Source organism: Orbicella faveolata, unplaced genomic scaffold (assembly GCF_042242905.1).
Source record: "Orbicella faveolata isolate gen_17 unplaced genomic scaffold, um_ofav_v1 contig_2, whole genome shotgun sequence".
NCBI lineage: Eukaryota > Metazoa > Cnidaria > Anthozoa > Scleractinia > Merulinidae > Orbicella > Orbicella faveolata.
Genome location: NW_028301547.1, coordinates 13,580,001 through 13,597,922, shown reverse-complemented (window position 1 = coordinate 13,597,922; position 17,922 = coordinate 13,580,001). Strand labels below are relative to the sequence as shown.

The window sequence follows — 17,922 nt, the reverse complement described above, 5'->3', positions numbered from 1 at the left end:
CCAACTCAGTGAAAATGGAGTCGTACTGCGGCCCGAGCGCTCTCTTCTCTTGCGCCCTGAAGTATCCTCTAGCTATGACTTCCTTCAAGTCTGAAAGTTCAGTGTCTGAGTGCGTTTCTTCAAGCAGCTCCTGCCAGGTGACTGTTTCGGGCACTGAAGATTTCACAATAGCCATGATATCCTTCTCGAACTCTTCCACCGTCTCTCTTAGCTCAAATTCAGCTTGGATTTTACTGGCCTGGCTCTTTTGCGTATCCAGTGGCTCTGGATGCTGTGAATGGCAGTCTGCTTTATTGTTCTCTGCTCCCTCCTTCTTTCCGGGTACGTAATTGAGAGGATAGTTGAAGCCTTGTAGGCGGACGCGTATCCTCTCTAAACGAAGTGGTGCAGTTGTCCTGTAGACTGAAAGCAGCGGTAGCAGTGGTTTGTGGTCGGTGTCAACCTCAAATGTGTCTCCCATGCCATAAAGGTATATCTGATTGGCAAAGATACCCTACTCCACAGCTTTGGCTTCCTTCTCTAGCTGTGAGTATCTGCTCTCAGTGTCGGTGAATGCTCTTGATCGATAAGTGACAGGTCGCCATGGCTTTGCCTCAGGGTCATACTGCTTCATGGCGGCTGCCATTCCACCTGGTCTTGCATTGGTCTTCAGCCTTGTCTTCCGTCGTGGATCAAAGTATGCCATCACTGTGTCGTCCGTCCGCATTTCCCGGACCCGTTCAAATGACCTTTGGTACCCTGATGTCCACTGGAACTTAGCATTCACCTTGAGTAGCTCTCTCAGCAGTGCAGTGGCCTGTGCAAATGCCTCCATGAAGTCTGCGCTTGCTCCAGCGAAGAATAGAAAGGAGCGTACCTCTGCTGCTGACTGTGGGGGACCTGCTGCCTTCAGGGCTGCTACTTTATCTGGGTCTGGTGATATTCCTTCGCTTGAGAACACCTTTCCAAAGAACTTCACAACTCGGAGGTTGAGCCTGCTCTTCTTCAGGCTAAGTGTGAGCCCGTGCTCGCGCCACAGCTTGAATATGTGCCTGAGTGCTTTGTCATGCTCCTCGGGCGTTGCGCCGAAGACTAGTATGTCATCATAGATGCTGACAGCATTTGGCTCTTGTGTTACGACCTTGCGAACCTCCTCGTTAAAGATCTCTGCCGCGCTGTTGACCCCCAAATGCAGCCTTTTGAAGCGCTTCAGCCCTCTATGCGTGTAAAATGTGGTAAGCTTCCTGCTTTCCTCGGCCAGCTCCAGCTGCATGTATCCATCGTTCATGTCTAAGTTAGAGAAATACTTGGCCCCGTTAAGTCTCGTCTCCAGCTCTCTTAAGGTGGGGATGGCATGTCTGGTTCTCGTTAAGTACTTGTTGGCATCTGTCATGCCAAAGCTAGCCCGTCTTTCTTCGGAGTGAGGACAACATTGCTACACCATTCTGTTGGTTCGTCTCCAACATCTTCTACCCATTTGCTCCCACTTGTCCAGAATCTCATCAAATTTGTCTTTGAGTGGTAGAGATATTCTTCTTTGTTTCTGCACGGCGCCTTTTGCGTCTGGGTCCACGTGCAATTTCATCTTGACTCCTCTCAACTTTCCTAAACCCGAGAACACATCCTTGTACTCTTCGACTAGGTCAACGGTCACTTGCCGTGTCTCCCCCATGACTGGCAGTGGTGTGCTCGTGGTCAGGTCCAGGTGGTACTCCACGAGACCCATACGTTTGGCAGCCCCACGGCTGTGTGCTGTGTCGCCTTGACCTTTAACTACATACACCATGTTAGTAATTTTACCAGTTTTATACTTATTATTACTCATAGTTAGATATTTTTAAAATCATTGTGATTTATATTTTAATTGTTTAAGGGAGGGCCACGAGTTTATCAGTCAATGACTGTAAAGTGTTTTTACCCTCATTAAATAAAGTTACTTACTTACTTACTTACAGCTCTGCTATCTCCTTTTCTCCTCGAGCGAGTGTTGCGGGGAATTTTCCAAGCACGGGTAGCACCGGGCCTTACCCTTCTCCGGAGTAGCTCCTGATCGCTACGCTGGTTTGCTGTAGGGGACAGTTGGCCCGAAGCTTTCTGTAGTGCTTTTCAGTGGCTACTGTGACGTCAGCCTGCGTGTCCAAGTGTAAACTGATGGGAATGCCATTGACGTGAATGGCGACAGTTGGATTCTGTGATTTTCCTTCCTGCAGCTGGTACAAGTACACATCTTCTAAAAACTCCTCTTCTTGAGACCCACGGTGTGTGTTGGTCGGCGGCTCACACTCCACTGCGTTGGCTTGCTTGTCTTTCCTGTCGTTGGCTGCACCCTTGCACATGCGGGCAAAGTGATTCGGACGCCCACACTTGAGACATCTCCTTCCAGTAGTTGGGCATATATCCTTGTTGACATGTGCCTAATTCCCGCACTTGGAGCAAGGTGGTCTGGCCTGTGCCTACGAATAGTCAGCGGTACGGCGCGCCCCTTTATTTCTCATGCTGAACCGTCCTGGAGCCCGTTTCTCGAAAGCCCCGGAAACTTTTCGGGCCCGTAAAGCCATAGCAAAATCTCGAACCTTATTATTACAGAGCTGTTTTATTCACATATTCTTAATATGAAGAGAGGTTCACTTCATACAAGAAGTTTCAGGCGTATACACTTCTCCGTTATTAGATACAGATGGACTAAAAATGGCTTGACGGGCCCGAAAAGTTTCCGGGGCTTTCGAGAAACGGGCCCCTGGTGTGTAAACTCGCTTTAACTCTGGATCGCCCTTATCTTGGCTTTTCTCTTTCTCTGCGCTTTTCATCATTTGACTGCCTTCAGTTGCTATCTCAAAAGCATTAACTGTTTCTCTTACCGATTTCAAGTCTCCATTATTCCGAATGATTTCATTCCGAAGCTCGACGTTGCTGGTTTTGACCACAGTCATCATGATGATTGCGTTGTCCAGTGTGATGGGGAAATCGCAATGAAGCGCTTGCTCTCTGCATTTCGTCTCGAAGTCAGCGAAGTACACGTCGGGTGTCCATTCTGTGTTGAACCACTTGTACAACTCCAAAGTGTTGTTGCGATTCCCCTTGAAGTGTTGGTCCAGCATTTCGATGCGCAATTTGTAATCTGTGGGCTGTTCAGGCAGTGTTTGGAGTAGCTTCTGGAGCTTTTCTTCTCCTACTAATAACAGTAAGTCTAGCTTGTCGGTATCATTGACTGCCATCCATCGAGTGGCTCGTGCGAAGCGGTCTTTCCATAACTTCCATGTTTTCTTGCGTTGCCCTGGGTCACCACTTAAACTGAACGCGCCCACGCTTGCTCGTACGCTGGCAAGAACTCCTGACTCTCCTTTCTGACTAGTGTCGACTTCGTCTGGCATTATTGGTTGTTCCTCGTCGCCAATTTAATAGACTATGGCTGTCATGCTAGCTACGGAACTACAACGACAACGGTAACCGGGCCTGCGTTGGCCCAGCATGCAATGGGCCTAGAGCCCAGTCCTAACATACGATACTACAATCCACCGTAGGAAAAAAAGATGGCGGCCGTACATTTTATCACAATACCTTGCGACCCTAACACAGCCTATAAGGCGCAAAGAAAGCCAAACTTTTACAATATTTGTCCTTGTGCTAAGGACATTGTGTATGCTAGGTTTGAAGATTTTATAGCTCTTCAGTGCGTTTTTATGAACGTTGTAAAGGTTTTCGTGCGCTAAGAACCATGGGTAAATGTACCAGTCGCCATCTTTTTCCCTACGGAGGATTGCTATTGCTATTGCTATTGCTATTGCTACTTCTATTGCTATTAGTACTGCTATTGCTGTTACTATTGCTATTACTATTGCTAATGCTATTGCTATTGCTATTACTATTACTATTAATATTAGTACTGCTATTGCTGTTACTATTGCTATTGCTGTTACTATTGCTATTGCTGTTACTATTGCTATTGCTATTGCTATTGCTATTAGTACTGCTATTGCTGTTACTATTGCTATTACTATTGCTATTGCTATTGCTATTACTATTGCTACTGCTATTGCTATTGCTATTGCTATTACTATTACTATTGCTATTGCTATTGCTGTTACTATTGCTATTGCTATTGCTATTGCTATTGCTACTTCTATTGCTATTAGTACTGCTATTGCTGTTACTATTGCTATTGCTATTGCTGTTACTATTGCTATTGCTATTGCTACTTCTATTGCTATTAGTACTGCTATTGCTGGTACTATTGCTATTGCTATTGCTATTGCTGTTACTATTGCTATTGCTATTGCTATTGCTGTTACTATTGCTATTGCTATTGCTATTGCTACTTCTATTGCTATTAGTACTGCTATTGCTGTTACTATTGCTATTGCTATTGCTATTGCTATTACTATTGCTACTGCTATTGCTATTGCTATTGCTATTGCTATTGCTATTGCTATTGCTATTACTATTACTATTACTATGGCTTCGATGAACCACACGACGTCATTGAAGTTTATTATTTAATGAAGAAAATACATGTTTCGGATGAGACATCATCCATCGCCAATTGTACAGTGAGAAACAAAATGAAAATATGCAATAAATAACATGACAAAATGAGAGATTAAAAAAGCAAAAATTCTAGGAGCAGCATTTTGTGTCTGAGCTGTTATGTAGACATGAAATTGGCCTCCTTCCAGCAGGGGCGCAAACAAATAAATTGATCGTACGAGAGGGTTTGTTTTACATGTATTACGTAATATTAGTTACGACCGGTCAGTATAAAACACGGACTGCAGTCGGTAGGCCGCATTTAGTCCGCAGTCCGCGTTATATACCCGAGTCCGTGTTTTACACCCAGTCCGTAATGCTTAGTCCGCGTTTCATGCCTCAGTCCGCAGTCTGCGTTTTATGCCTCAGTCCGCAGTCCGCAGTCCGCAGTCCGCAGTCCGCAGTCCATGTTTTATAGTGACCGGAAACCTGCGATTCTGGACCGTGTTAAATCGACACAAACGTTGCCTGTTCCGTCGGTATGCGAGACGACGTGCTTTTATCACCAAATCTAGGACAATTATTTTGTTTACGAACACGACTTTGAATCGTCTTGGCTTCAGGGAAACAGCCATTGAGCATATTTTGCGCTCAGAGATCTAGGCCAGCGGAGTAAAACTACGCATTTCCTCCTTTGATTTATTCAGCAGAAAGCAGTGTTGGTCTTGATCGAAGAGAAGAGGGTATGCAACACGCAGCCAAACTACAACTTTCTGTTCGTACGAAAAGTCGTACACATTTCGTGAAGACATGTCTGCAAGGTTTTTAAATGTCATTGAACCCAACTCAAGCTTGAAATAAACAACTTATCCGCTACAGTCCACAATAAGCTGCCTCGACACTCGAAGGTCCGCAATATTGCAAAACACTCGAAAGAGAGCACATGGACGAACATGGAGATATGACGTTATTCGCCCTGAAGAATTGTTCAGCGGGGGGGGGGGGGGGGGGGGGAGAGGGCAAATTGGTATCCATAGAAAGATACATACAGGAAAACTCGATTTACCTCCATTACCTGATTAGAACTGCGTTTTGTCGAACGCAATTACTATTCTCTGTCGAACGCAATTACTATTACTATTTTGATTGTGTGCGGTTAATGTAATTTAATAATTTCTTATGGCTGTTGTTAGTCACAACAGAGCTTGTATTTTAATTTAATGTACTAGTTATTAATAATTGCCTTATATTAAAACTATTTCTATGGTCCCAAGAAGTATGAGAGGACTGTAACTAAATGACTGGGGCACTCTCTAAGTTGTGCATGCATTGTATTCTCATTTCTACAAAGCCTTTGATCAAAAACTACCAGTAATCCTAACATGTACTGATCTATAAAAAATTGATGTTTGGGAATCAATCAATCAATCAATCACTTATAATCAGTCAATTAATATCCATTGATAGCTTGATAGTTTAATTTTGACACAAACTTAGATTAGTCAATCAATGACCAATCGATAATATCCCAAAAATTATTGATTTCATTAAGTGCATCAATGGTCACTTTAATTATCACAAACACACACACCATTAGGTTATAATATATATATACATATATATCAGTCAAGTAAGGTAATTTCCTTAAAAAAAAACTGTCAATAGATTTTTGTTCAAACTTTGTCTACTGAATATTTATCATATGAGAACTTTAATTATAAAATAAAAAGGGGGTTGCCCATGCTCCTTAAGGAGCAGTGAGGCATTGAAAATGTCCTATTTTAGCATTACTTAATGCTTATTGCAAGAACACATTCCAAGTTAGTGAGCTATATCCATTTTTGAACCGACAGAACGCAATATCAAGGCAAATCCGCCATGTTTTCAATGTGCGCGTGCACAAGCGCGCGCTAATGACGCCATAAATTATGCCCAGTAAGGATGTGCAATGCAAATGTGAGGAATCACCTTAAAGCCCCGACCAAACTATCGCAACATATCAACACAACATATCCCAAAATTGTTGGCCAAACATTTGCAAGCTCCGGCCAAACGATCGCAACACTTCAGCACAACATATCGCAACATTGTTGGGCGCAACATATTGCGTGCGTTTGGCCGCCCTGTTGTGACCTGTTGCGACATGCTGAGTATTGAAAATCGAACTAATGCAAATGCTCGGGTGCAACATTGTTGCACGAACCTGGCCAAACGACCACAACATCATGCAACATCCGTAAACGTTGCATGAAAAATTTGACCAGTTTCAAATTTGAGCCAACAACAACACCCAACATGTCGCAATGCCTCGCGACAGGGTGGCTAAACGCGCGCAACATGTTGCGCCCTACAGTGTTGCGATATGTTGCCTTGAAATGTTGCGATCGTTTGGCCGGGGCTCAAGAGAAATTTCTGAAACGTGGGCTACCCAAAGACCAATAGTGTCGTGATGCAATCAACCAAAAAATCGTAACACTTTAACATCTGTCATGTGACACTAGATAGTTTGTCTACTGGGTTTGGCGCAATATAAGGTTATTTCCAAATAAAGCCTGTAAAAAGCACTGAAAACAAGAGTTAACTGTCAAAACTTTGATTGACTGCACAGAACGAAACAGAAACTCACAAGGTGTACTAGTTTGAAAGTAAAATCTTGTTTTGTAAAAGAGCAGGAACTGTTGGCGTCAATGCTATAAAGTAAAACCTCAAAAGGGTTTGGCTGGTTGCCATTGCAACCATTTTAAGTAAAGCCTTCGAAATTTATTTTCTCTTCATGAGTGCAATCGCACGCAATTGATCTTTCTTCACCATATTTAAACATTTGTTTTGGTCCCTTTTAGCCTATTGGGTCACCCTAAGGTGATTCCACTGAATAGGCCATTTCCGAGTTGCCTTTCGGCTCTGTGTCAAAACGAGACCTCGCGCGAAACCATTTATGTGAAAATGTGTTCATTTTACAGCTTCTCTTTTATGTAGATCAAATGTATTTTCATATGAAAAGTTTGAAACAGAAGCACAAGGGGAGAGAACTCAGAAATGGCCTATTGCATTGCGCATCTTGCTGCTCGAAATTTCTGGCGATATTAGCGCACGTATACCCTAAACTTCTGAAAATAACGACGGTCGTTACTTTCAGACGACCGGCTCAGACGACCGTTACTCCAAAGAAGCCTGAAAAAAGGGGGAGAAAGCCGAAATCATGCGGTCCTTGCCATTTTTGTAGGATATGCGCTTGCTCCCCTTTGCTATTCGCTTGAGGAATTTTGGTAAGACGTCTCATTTATCAAGGGAAATGTATTTGTTGAGCCTAAACGCGAAGATGTTACACTAAGCGTGACACAATTGTGTAGCGAAGAATCTTTGTTCTTCAACATGTTTTGGTATTTGCATCCTAAAGTCTTCTACTGCACCCGAAACCAAGCTTGTATTTCGCTTCTCAGTCTCCAATCGGCAGAAGCCATCTCTTCAATTTAACAAATTGATGTCAATTTTTTATGCGTCTGTCCTCTTATTGGTGTTAATCATTACCTAAGTGATGATAGTTAATTGTTGATTGATGTAACAGCGCGTTGTTAAGCAAGTTATTTAGAATCGTATGTCAGTTGTAATCTCTTGTCGATCTGTTCGAACCGTTTTTTGGTTCAATCTCCGACCATCATGACTCATCAGGATTCTACCTCTCCCGTTCTTCCCCGACGCTCAGGCAGAAAAGTCAAGCCGAACAGGGATCCCGACTATGAATACGTGCAAATGCGTATTGATCAACTCGATCGCGAATTAGCCGCATCGGGGCTATCGCCTCGTGCTCCGTTAATAACATCTCATGCTCACGGTTCTCATGATTCTCCTTCTTCGAGGCAGCTCTCTGATCCTCCAGTCGCTGTTCCATCCACATCTGCACTAACAGCGGAGATCGAACTGGCTCAACTGCAGCGAGACAAGTTGGCTCTCGAGCTGGAAGTTTTAAAGCTTCGCGCCGCAGCGGCAGAAACCAAGGTTGAGGGAGTGGAGTCGAAGCCAAGCACAACAAGAAAGAAGAGAACTATCGACTGGCCTCGCGAGTTCTGCTCAGGTGCGCCCACTTTAGAATTCGAGAAGTTGGAGATGGCCGACTTTGTTGCTGGTTTTCTCGCCATGGTTAAGCCATATGAGGCCAAGCGCAAAGAGGTTATGCTCCAGCTCCTCGAGTTGTTAATGCGCAAAGCCTCTAGCTATACTTGGAGGAGTGTTAGGGGATTTTATGCTCATATTGCCAAGCAAGTGGAGTTGTGTCGCCTGGAATTTGATGACGAGTCTCAAATCCGCGATTCAGCAACCATCTTCTTCAAGCATTCAGATTTACGGTCTTCCACTCCCCAGCCACGCTCGAATAATTCGGCTGGGGGCGGATCTTCTTCTGGTAGCGATATCATCAACAATAAATCGTGAAAGCCAGATTCTTCACAGGCCAAGGCTTGTCGTCAATGGAATTATCTCGGCTCTTGCCCCTGTGATTCAACTAGCGCGTCGTACGCAGGGCATCACAAATGTCGAGTCTGCGCTAAAGATCATCCTATGCTTCACTGCCCAAAGCGACGTGCTCCTATTCCTGAAGTGAACTTCAATTCTTCAGAGCCGGCGTGACTCGCGAGCTCAAACCCGAGTACGGACCCTTTTACGCCCCAACCGACTCCAGCTTTTCCTACGGACTTATCGCTCACGGACATCCCTAACACTAGATTTAATTCCTTTTCAGATGACTTTGCTGCGACCGCAGTAATTCAGCATATTCTGGCTTCTAAATCAGAGTTTCCCAATACTTTTGGAGCTCGTCTACCCGTTACATCTCAGCTCAACATTCCCGCCTGGGAGTTTTATTTACGGGACTACCACGATACTCACGTTGTTGACTTTCTGCGCTTTGGCTGGCCGGTGAGTTATACAGCTGAGATTCTCCCTTCTTCTTCTTCACGTAATCATCCCTCCGCGGTTGAATTTGCCGACCATGTGGAACATTATATTCACACTGAACTTGGTTATCATGCTATCGCTGGTCCCTTTCAAACCAACCCCTTACATCAGCCTTTGGTTTGCTCACCTTACAAACTGTTCCTAAGCGGGGCTCTAACAAACGGCGCGTTGTAATGGATTTGAGTTATCCGCCAAATTCCTCTGTAAATAGCGGCATTTCAGCTTCAAGTTACCTTAACGAGCCATACAAACTGAGACTGCCCGGCATTGATCGTTTATGCCAGTTTATTCTTCAACACGGCCGCGGTTGTCTTCTCTACAAAAAAGATTTGCAGCGAGCTTACAGGCAACTCCCGATCGATCCAAAAGATTACAATCTACTGGGCTTTCAGTTTAATGGCAGACTGTATTTCGATACTCGTTGTCCGTTCGGCTTACGGACTAGCGCTATGATATGTCAGAGAACCACATCGGCTGTTATTTATATCTTTACTCAACGCGGTTACACAGCAGACGTTTATTTAGATGATTTTTACGGCGCGGAACATCCCGATAGAGCATTCAACGCCTTTCACGAGCTTCAGTCATTATTCGATAGCCTAGGCTTGCAAGCTTCGCCTGAGAAAGACTGCCCTCCAGCTACGAACATGATCTGCCTGGGCATCGAAGTCGACACGACCACTTTTTGTCTTCGCGTGCCGCGCGAGCGTCTTGATGATTTGTCACTCGAACTGACACATTGGCAAACTCGAGACTCTTATTGTCGCAGACTTGCAATCTCTTCTCGGAAAATTGTCTTTTGTGACAGCATGTGTCAATTCAGGTCGTATTTTCATGTCACGGTTGTTAAACAATTTACATACATTTCCATCTTCACGACGCACGGCGGTAGTTTCAAATGACATGAAATTGGACATTGCCTGGTGGCTTACGTTTCTTCCTCTGTACAATGGTGTTTCCTTCATCAAGCCAGATTCTTGGTCTTTTGAGGATTTACATTTCTCCACGGACTCTTGTCTTCATGGCGGTGGGGCTACATGTCTCGACCAATGTTTCTTCGTCACTCTTCCTACGAACATCGTTCAGGAAGCGGAGCATATCACTGCCTTAGAGTTATTTGTTTTGGTGCTCGCCGTTCGAGTGTGGGCGCCTACTCTCGCTCGCCGGCGTTTTCTCATCTCCTGTGATAATGAAGCCGCGGTCACCGTCATTAACTCTGGCGTCACACGCGACTGTTTTATGCAACGTTGTTTGCGTCAGCTTTGGTTTACAGCCTCTTTACACGATTTCGAGATTCGTGCATCCTTTATTCCAGGCGACCACAACACTTTGGCGGACGCTCTAAGCAGATGGCAACTTAACTCCAAGTCTCAGCGTGACTTTTATTTTTATTGTAGTAAGCTAGGAATTCAGTATTCTTCTATCGAGGTGCCAGAACACCTTTTCCGCTTTCAAGTATCGTAGTTTTCTTCTACCTTTTAGTAGCTTCATAAGTACTTATTTTCACTTTCTTTCTATCTATTATAGGCCATTATCCCACGATCCTGGTAATCGACCAGCTAAGAGATGAGCTTAAATCTCAGGCCTATGCCGAAACCACTCAGAAGAATATGAAATCGCATCTTGCTTCTTATCTTCGTTTTTGCGATAATTTTCATTTTCGTTCATTTCCTTTGGACGCTAATATCGTGTCTCGTTATGTAGCTTATCTTGCTTATGTTGGTCGCCAGTTCGGCACTATCCAGAACCATATTTCTAGTCTGAAACATTTTCATCAATTGTACGGTTTCGCTCTGGGCTGGGAACAGAATTATGTTTTTTAAGCTTATCATCAGGGGGGCTAAGCGTTTTCTCGGTATGCAACTAAACAGGAAACAAGCCATTACTCCGTTTATGTTGCATCGCATGGCGCTTTTCTTTGATTTACGTATCCCATTACATGCCGCCATGTGGGCGCTTTTTCTTGTTGCTTTCTTTTCGTTTTTACGTAAACCTAATCTAGTCGTTGATAGCCTACGCAGTATTTCGTCCCCTAAGGTTGTCCGTCGCGGTCAACTTATTTTTAAAGAGCACACGGCATATTTGCGCATTTTTGAAACAAAAACAATTCAGTTCGCTCAGCGTTCTCTAAGCATTCCCTTGCCAGTTATTCCTGGTTCAAAGCTTTGTCCAGTCACTGCTTTAGAAACGCATCTCGAGTTGAACCAGGTGCCCGCTAGTGCTCCACTTTTTTCAGTGCGCGACAGTTCTTCGGCGTCCTGTCAGCCTATCACTTATTCACAGTTTTCGCGTTTTCTTGCTAGGTCTATCCAGGCAATCGGGGCAGATCCTAGTGCATTTTCTCCTCATAGTTTTCGGCGTGGGGGTGCTACTTTTGCCTTCGATTGCGGACTCCCCGCAGAATTTATTAAATTACAAGGGGACTGGCATAGCGACGCTTATTTAGTTTATCTCGAAATGACCGATAACCAGAAACGAGCCGCCGTAGATGCAATGGCCCAGAACTTACAGGGCTTTGGTCTCTAGCTAGTTTTTTCTATATATATATATATATATTTTTTTTTTCTTTTATTCTTTAACTTCCTTCAATTTCATAGACACAGACAATCTAGTTTGGGTTTGGGTGTCGGAGTTTTATTTCGTCTCTTGATCTCAGTGTAACAATAAAGCTCCGAATTTATTCCCAAACTCTGGTCGTCTGTGTTTGAATGTAAACAATTGTGTTAATCATTACCTAAGTGATGATAGTTAATTGTTGATTGATGTAACAGCGCGTTGTTAAGCAAGTTATTTAGAATCGTATGTCAGTTGTAATCTCTTGTCGATCTGTTCGAACCGTTTTTTGGTTCACCCTAATTCCCTCCTACCCTTAAGGTGTCGGAGTTTTATTTCGTCTCTTGATCTCAGTGTAACAATAAAGCTCCGAATTTATTCCCAAACTCTGGTCGTCTGTGTTTGAATGTAAACAATTATGATAAATTTCGTCAAAACATTGTTGCGTTCGACAGAACGCAGTTCTAATCGCGTAATACATAAAACTTCGAGACCTGTGTATCTATCTGTCTATAGGGGGACACCAATTTGCCCCCCCCCCCCCCCCTCTCCAAAAAAAAAATTCTTCAGGGGCGAATGACATCATGTCCATTCTCGTCGCGTCTCCATGTGCTCGTCGCGTCTCCATATGTTTATCTGCTGTTACCGGCAAGTTGCGTATTGGAAGTTACAGTTATGGCGTTAAATGACCTTGTAGCTAAGATTTATCGATGTCTTCACGAAATGTATACGACTTTTGGGACAAACACAAACGTGCAGTCCGGCTGCCTGTTGTCTACCGTCCTGTCTTCGACCAAAAACCAACACTGCTTTGTGCGGAATAAATCGATGGAGGAAATGTGTCGTTTCACTTTGCTGGCCTTGATTTCTGTGCGCAAAATATATTACTTTAACTTACCGAATTGCGTAGCTCGTTATAGCGGGTTAAATGAATGGAAACAGAAGCCGCACATTTAACTAGAGAATGTTGGTATGTAAACAAACACCTAGAAAGAATGTTCAGCTAATTAAACGGCTTAGTGAATAACAGTTTATATATTTTACATGAATGTAAATGATTATGTTGTTCTGGTACCCTTTGGCAATCATGCCACGTGTATGTTTAAGGTTTTGTGTATTCTTGCTGACATTGAGCTTACCTGTTTACCAGAACGCACATGTAGTGTTTGCGAGAAGGTTTATTCCGTTCGATGTTTATTTTATTTTCAGTGTTCCACTGTTAAAATTTATAAATACAAAGGGAAATGTTTGTTAAGAAGAATTCTTCATGCTTCTCATGGAAGCTTTTATCCTTTCGCTTTCGTTATCTCGAATAAACAAGCACACATAAGCAATGGAGTATATTAGTTGCGTTACGTTGCGTTACGTTTTTCTCTCACACAAGTGAGCCTCTAAGGACAATCAATACTTTTGTTAATGTGCTTCAGTTCTTCTCTCACACAAAAAAAGCTTCTAATTATAGAACAGACAATCAGTACTTTAGCCTGTTAATGTTTTAATAGGTTCGTTACGTTCATTGACAGCAATACAGCCCTTCACAATATTTTAGTCTTCAAATAATTAGAACGTTGCGTTGCCATTCATGTCGCAAGATTTTCTGGCAGTTCTTAACGTAAGTGATATGGCCTCATTAGCAAAAAAAAAAAAAACATTCCATTTTCCACGTTGCAATATTATTTCAGTTAAACACCATGCACACTCTCGTTCCATCTTGTAGATCACCCGGAAAGAAAAAAATAGGAGCCGGGGAAGGAGGCTCTTCTCGCGCAGTAATTTTCCGCCTACCCTATTTTCCACTACAAACACAGTGACCGTGTCTTCAAGACTTTCTACAGTGATTTCTATGGCTGATCTAACTGATTAATCGTCGCAATTTACTGTAACTTCACAATTCATTCCAATGCTACGCTCCCTAGCCAAAGCATCCCACGGAATCGCCTTTAGGCGTCTTGTTTGTCACGTAATCGGCGCGCGATCACGTGGGTGTCCAATTACAGGTATCCAATTTGAACTTTTTGTAATTGGACACCTGTAATTGGATACCCACGTGATTCGCACGTCAATTATGGGCGCTTTAATTGGCTTTTTCGCACTGTTTCCTACAGTTTTCAAAACTTTTGAAAAGCGTTACAGAAGTTTTCACTCAAAAGAAGTTCTCAAAAGACATTTTTAATTCCGAAATTTGTTGTAGATACGATTACTTAGTAATTGGACCCCGTGTCGTACAATTCAGGGAGTAATCGTGCTCGTGATTTCAAATCGGCCTCGCGCTTCGCGCTCGTCCGATTCTGAAATTACTCGTTACTCGCGCGATTACTCCCTGAATTGTACTCCACTCGGTCCAATTACTATTGAAAAAGGAGTGTTTATTGTGACATAAACTAGAGCTAAGCTTTGCAAAATGCTATAATATTTATATAATTTGATGTCTGTTAAACCTGTAAAACATGTTTCCGTATCTAATCATGATATCATGGTTACTAATACTACTATCATCATTATTACTTACTATTATTATTACTATCATTATTATTATTATTATTATTATTATTATTATTATTATTATTATTATTATAATCAAAACTATGACAAAATTCCCGAACGTGATTGGCTATCAGCAGCCCGATTTGAGCATTAATTGGACAGTGTTCGCGTCATGCTTGTAATTGGACAGTACGCGTCATTTTGCGCGCGCTGTTGCGTTGCACTATCTTGAGTAAACTGCTGTGTTTTTCGACATTCATAACGACGTTTAATCGTTCAGCGCTCAATCGATGGCTTGTTCGTTTCTCGAATTTTGTCATAGTTTTGATTAATTGGTAACAGGGCTTCGCGTCGTCCAATTCAGTCTGTAATCATACTCGTGATTAACAAATCGGACTCCCGCTTTGCGGTCGTCCGATTTTGTCAATCACTCGTATGATTACAGACCGAATTGGACTCCACTCAGTCCTATTACCATTATTTATTGATATTATTATTTCATTTTTCTATGATGATGATAGTAGTATTAGTATTAGTTGTAGTAACCATGATATCATGATTAGATACGGAAACATGTTTTACAGGTTTAACAGACATCCGCGTAAAGATCAAATTGAAAGTTTAAATAAATACATAATGACGCTAAAATGTTAAAAAAGTTATTATTATAGTTATCATTATTTTTATTATTATAGTGGAATGTGTGAAGATTTGTAAATAGGTTTTCTGAGGAGATTTCAATAAAGTTCTTGTTATCATTATTTTTTCTATAATAATAATAATAATAATAATAATAATAATAATTCTTTATTAAGCTCATTCAAATTCTTCACTTAAACTTAACGTGATAACTATTTACAGCATAAAACTACAATAACAATTCTAATAAAGGTCTAGATAGCAGCAGACATGTAAATATTTTAAGGAAAACGACCAATTTTTTAAGTTTGCAAGACATGTTTCGGCAGAGCTTCTGTCATCTTCAGTTGAATGAATGATTACAAAGCAAGTTGAATAATAAGTAGGCAAAAATGCTAATTAAGACAAATAGTAACAACAAGAACGTGAAAAGGTGTAAGTTAAAAGGATAATTTTAGATTTACATGGTGTAATTGCTGATTGAGGGAAGGTAGTTCTTTTTGAATATGAATAGCCTCCTTTATCTTCAAAAAGAACTACCTTCCCTCAATCAGCAATTACACCATGTAAATCTAAAATTATCCTTTTAACTTACACCTTTTCACGTTCTTGTTGTTACTATTTGTCTTAATTAGCATTTTTGCCTACTTATTATTCAACTTGCTTTGTAATCATTCATTCAACTGAAGATGACAGAAGCTCTGTCGAAACATGTCTTGCAAACTTAAAAAATTGGTCGTTTTCCTTAAAATTCTAATAAAGCGTTAAAAAAGGAAGCAAAATGTAGTTTACAGAAATGAATGAAATTGAGAAGAGCTGAAAATTGGAATGACTTGTTTAAAATGTGACAGAAACCGTAATTCATGGATAGTGTATGAGCGCAAAATAAAAGATTGTGCTTGGTCGTGGACCTTGCAACATATATCTTGGCATCTTTGTTTGCTCCTTTGATGTTTGCCAGGTTTTATAACCAGTCCCCTCTGTTAACTATGGTGTCATCGATTGTTCCCGAGAAATAATAAAAAACAAAAGAAAATTACTGTCACCTTTATAGTAGACCCTATTCATAAATGGCTGGCAATTTAAAATTATTTTATATGTATTTAAATTAGCCCAACTAACCTCGTTTGAAAGTAAAAATTCTTTTGAATTATCAACTCCAAAACGAGGTTAGTTATGCTAATATAATACTTACAAAAAAAATTTTCAATTGGCAGCCATTTATGAATAGGGTCTATTCACATTCTACTAATTATGGAATCGTACTCGTCTTCGCTCTAATACTGCGTATAGTAAAACTAGATTTTTTTTGTAAATTCATAACGTACGTAATTAGTCAACTAAGTTTGAAGAATTTTCAATCTTTTTTTTCGGTGGAATCATACCATTGCACAAACATGCAGATTAAGACAAGGGCTCAGGGAACGACATTGATAGTCCTTGTAAATCATAGCATCGTGCTGCTTCGACACACCTAATGTATGAAGGATGTATAAGGCTTTCACACACAAAGTAAATGGAGGAACCATCCTTGGAGTGAAATATCAATACAAAAAAAGTCCACAAATTTAGAAATAGTGCAAATGGAACGGAAATTTCCTGGTTAAGTTCCGGAAAATCGAAAATTGTGGAATTTCCGGAATGCAAACGATTCAAACAAAAATTCCCGAAATTCCGGGAAGTAAATCAAATGAAACGAAAACTCTTAGAGTGAAATTTCCGAAGATTTCGATATACATCGCCAGGTTGTCATCTTTTCCGGAATTTTGGAAAATGCTGCACCATTTGCCACTGGAAATTTCCAGAAATTCAAACCAAATTTTCCATCGAGTAAATTGGCCCAACTTTTCCAAGTCATAGCGGAGTTTTATGTTCTTTTCGCGCGGTTCTGTTCATTGGAGAGAGAAAATGTTTTTTTTTTCAAATAATTGTCACGTACCCAAAAGTCTAGCTGCCAAGCAGAAGTTTTCCAACAATTTTAACGGCGGCTAATGAGTTAATAAGTGGATGTTCCAAGTGTGACTTTGACTAATGGCTATTCAGATTTGAAGATGTAATTAAAGTTCGGAACCAGTCATGCGTGTTCTTTCTTTTTATCGAAAATTTCACCCTAAATAAGAAAAATAAGGAGAAATTGGTCGAAGGATGGAAACAATCTTTACGTACGAGATTACATAAAGTTAAAAAAGTCGCTGCTTTTCCGTTATTTAAAGTGTTCCTTCTTGCAATTGAGAACAGTCCTCAAAGATTTACAACGATTTTTGTGTTTCAACTAGTAGCTCTTGAAAAATCAGACGCATTATCTTTCAAAACAGTAACGCAACACTTGAAATTCTTCCATCGATTTTTTTAATATCTTATATCCTACCCAGGATCATACCTTTATTCAGTCAAGTCGACGAAAGGATATATGGTGATTTAAAAATTCATACAAATCACACACAAAGGAAGAAAAGAAGGCTTTTATCAAACGGTAAAAATCACCTTGACAAGTTATTTATTTATTTAACTTAAATCAAATTACAGCTTGGATTATGTCACCGTGAGATGTGCAGGTTCAACTCTACATTTCCTCTTGATTTCTATATGGAGTCAGCTGCGACTAAAGAAGGACAGGTTACCCTGGGAGGAAAGGGAAAGACCCGGATGCCGCGCACGCACATCTCTTGAGATCCTGAGATTAAAAAAGAAAGAAAATCGACGATAGATGAGTATAAAACGACATTTTTTCTTATCGACCATCGTCAGGGCTCGGTTAAACGAAATACGAATGCGAAGAAGTTTATATCTTCTGTCTGTGTAAACACTCTTGTAGTGGCCAACTCTCCTTAAATTTCAAGTGTCAAAATTCAT

General features: G+C 41.3%; 3 protein-coding genes and 1 pseudogene across 6 annotated transcripts in view; 2 read left to right on the top strand and 2 right to left on the bottom strand.

Moving 5' to 3' along the window:
- Window positions 1-1,414: 1,414 nt before the first annotated feature.
- LOC149112051 (uncharacterized) lies at window positions 1,415-1,765 on the bottom strand. The gene has a single exon (XM_089289286.1). The coding sequence runs from the start codon at window positions 1,763-1,765 to the stop codon at window positions 1,415-1,417; it is 351 nt and encodes a 116-aa protein (XP_089145412.1).
- Window positions 1,766-7,961: 6,196 nt separating this feature from the next.
- Window positions 7,962-12,332, top strand: LOC149112049 (uncharacterized). The gene is made up of 2 exons (XM_089289695.1): window positions 7,962-8,515; window positions 10,921-12,332. The coding sequence occupies exons 1-2, from the start codon at window positions 8,101-8,103 to the stop codon at window positions 11,214-11,216; spliced, it is 711 nt and encodes a 236-aa protein (XP_089145821.1). The 5' UTR covers window positions 7,962-8,100; the 3' UTR covers window positions 11,217-12,332.
- Window positions 9,067-12,081, top strand: LOC149112050 (uncharacterized; annotated as a pseudogene).
- A 5,198-nt stretch (window positions 12,333-17,530) lies between the features above and the next one.
- LOC110048089 (uncharacterized) overlaps window positions 17,531-17,922 on the bottom strand; it is a 12,837-nt gene continuing 12,445 nt past the window's right edge. For all 4 annotated transcript variants that reach the window (XM_089289692.1, XM_089289690.1, XM_089289691.1 and 1 more), the window contains one exon: window positions 17,531-17,922. This exon is cut by the window's right edge and continues 513 nt beyond it. The gene's annotated coding sequence lies outside the window, so the exon portion shown is untranslated.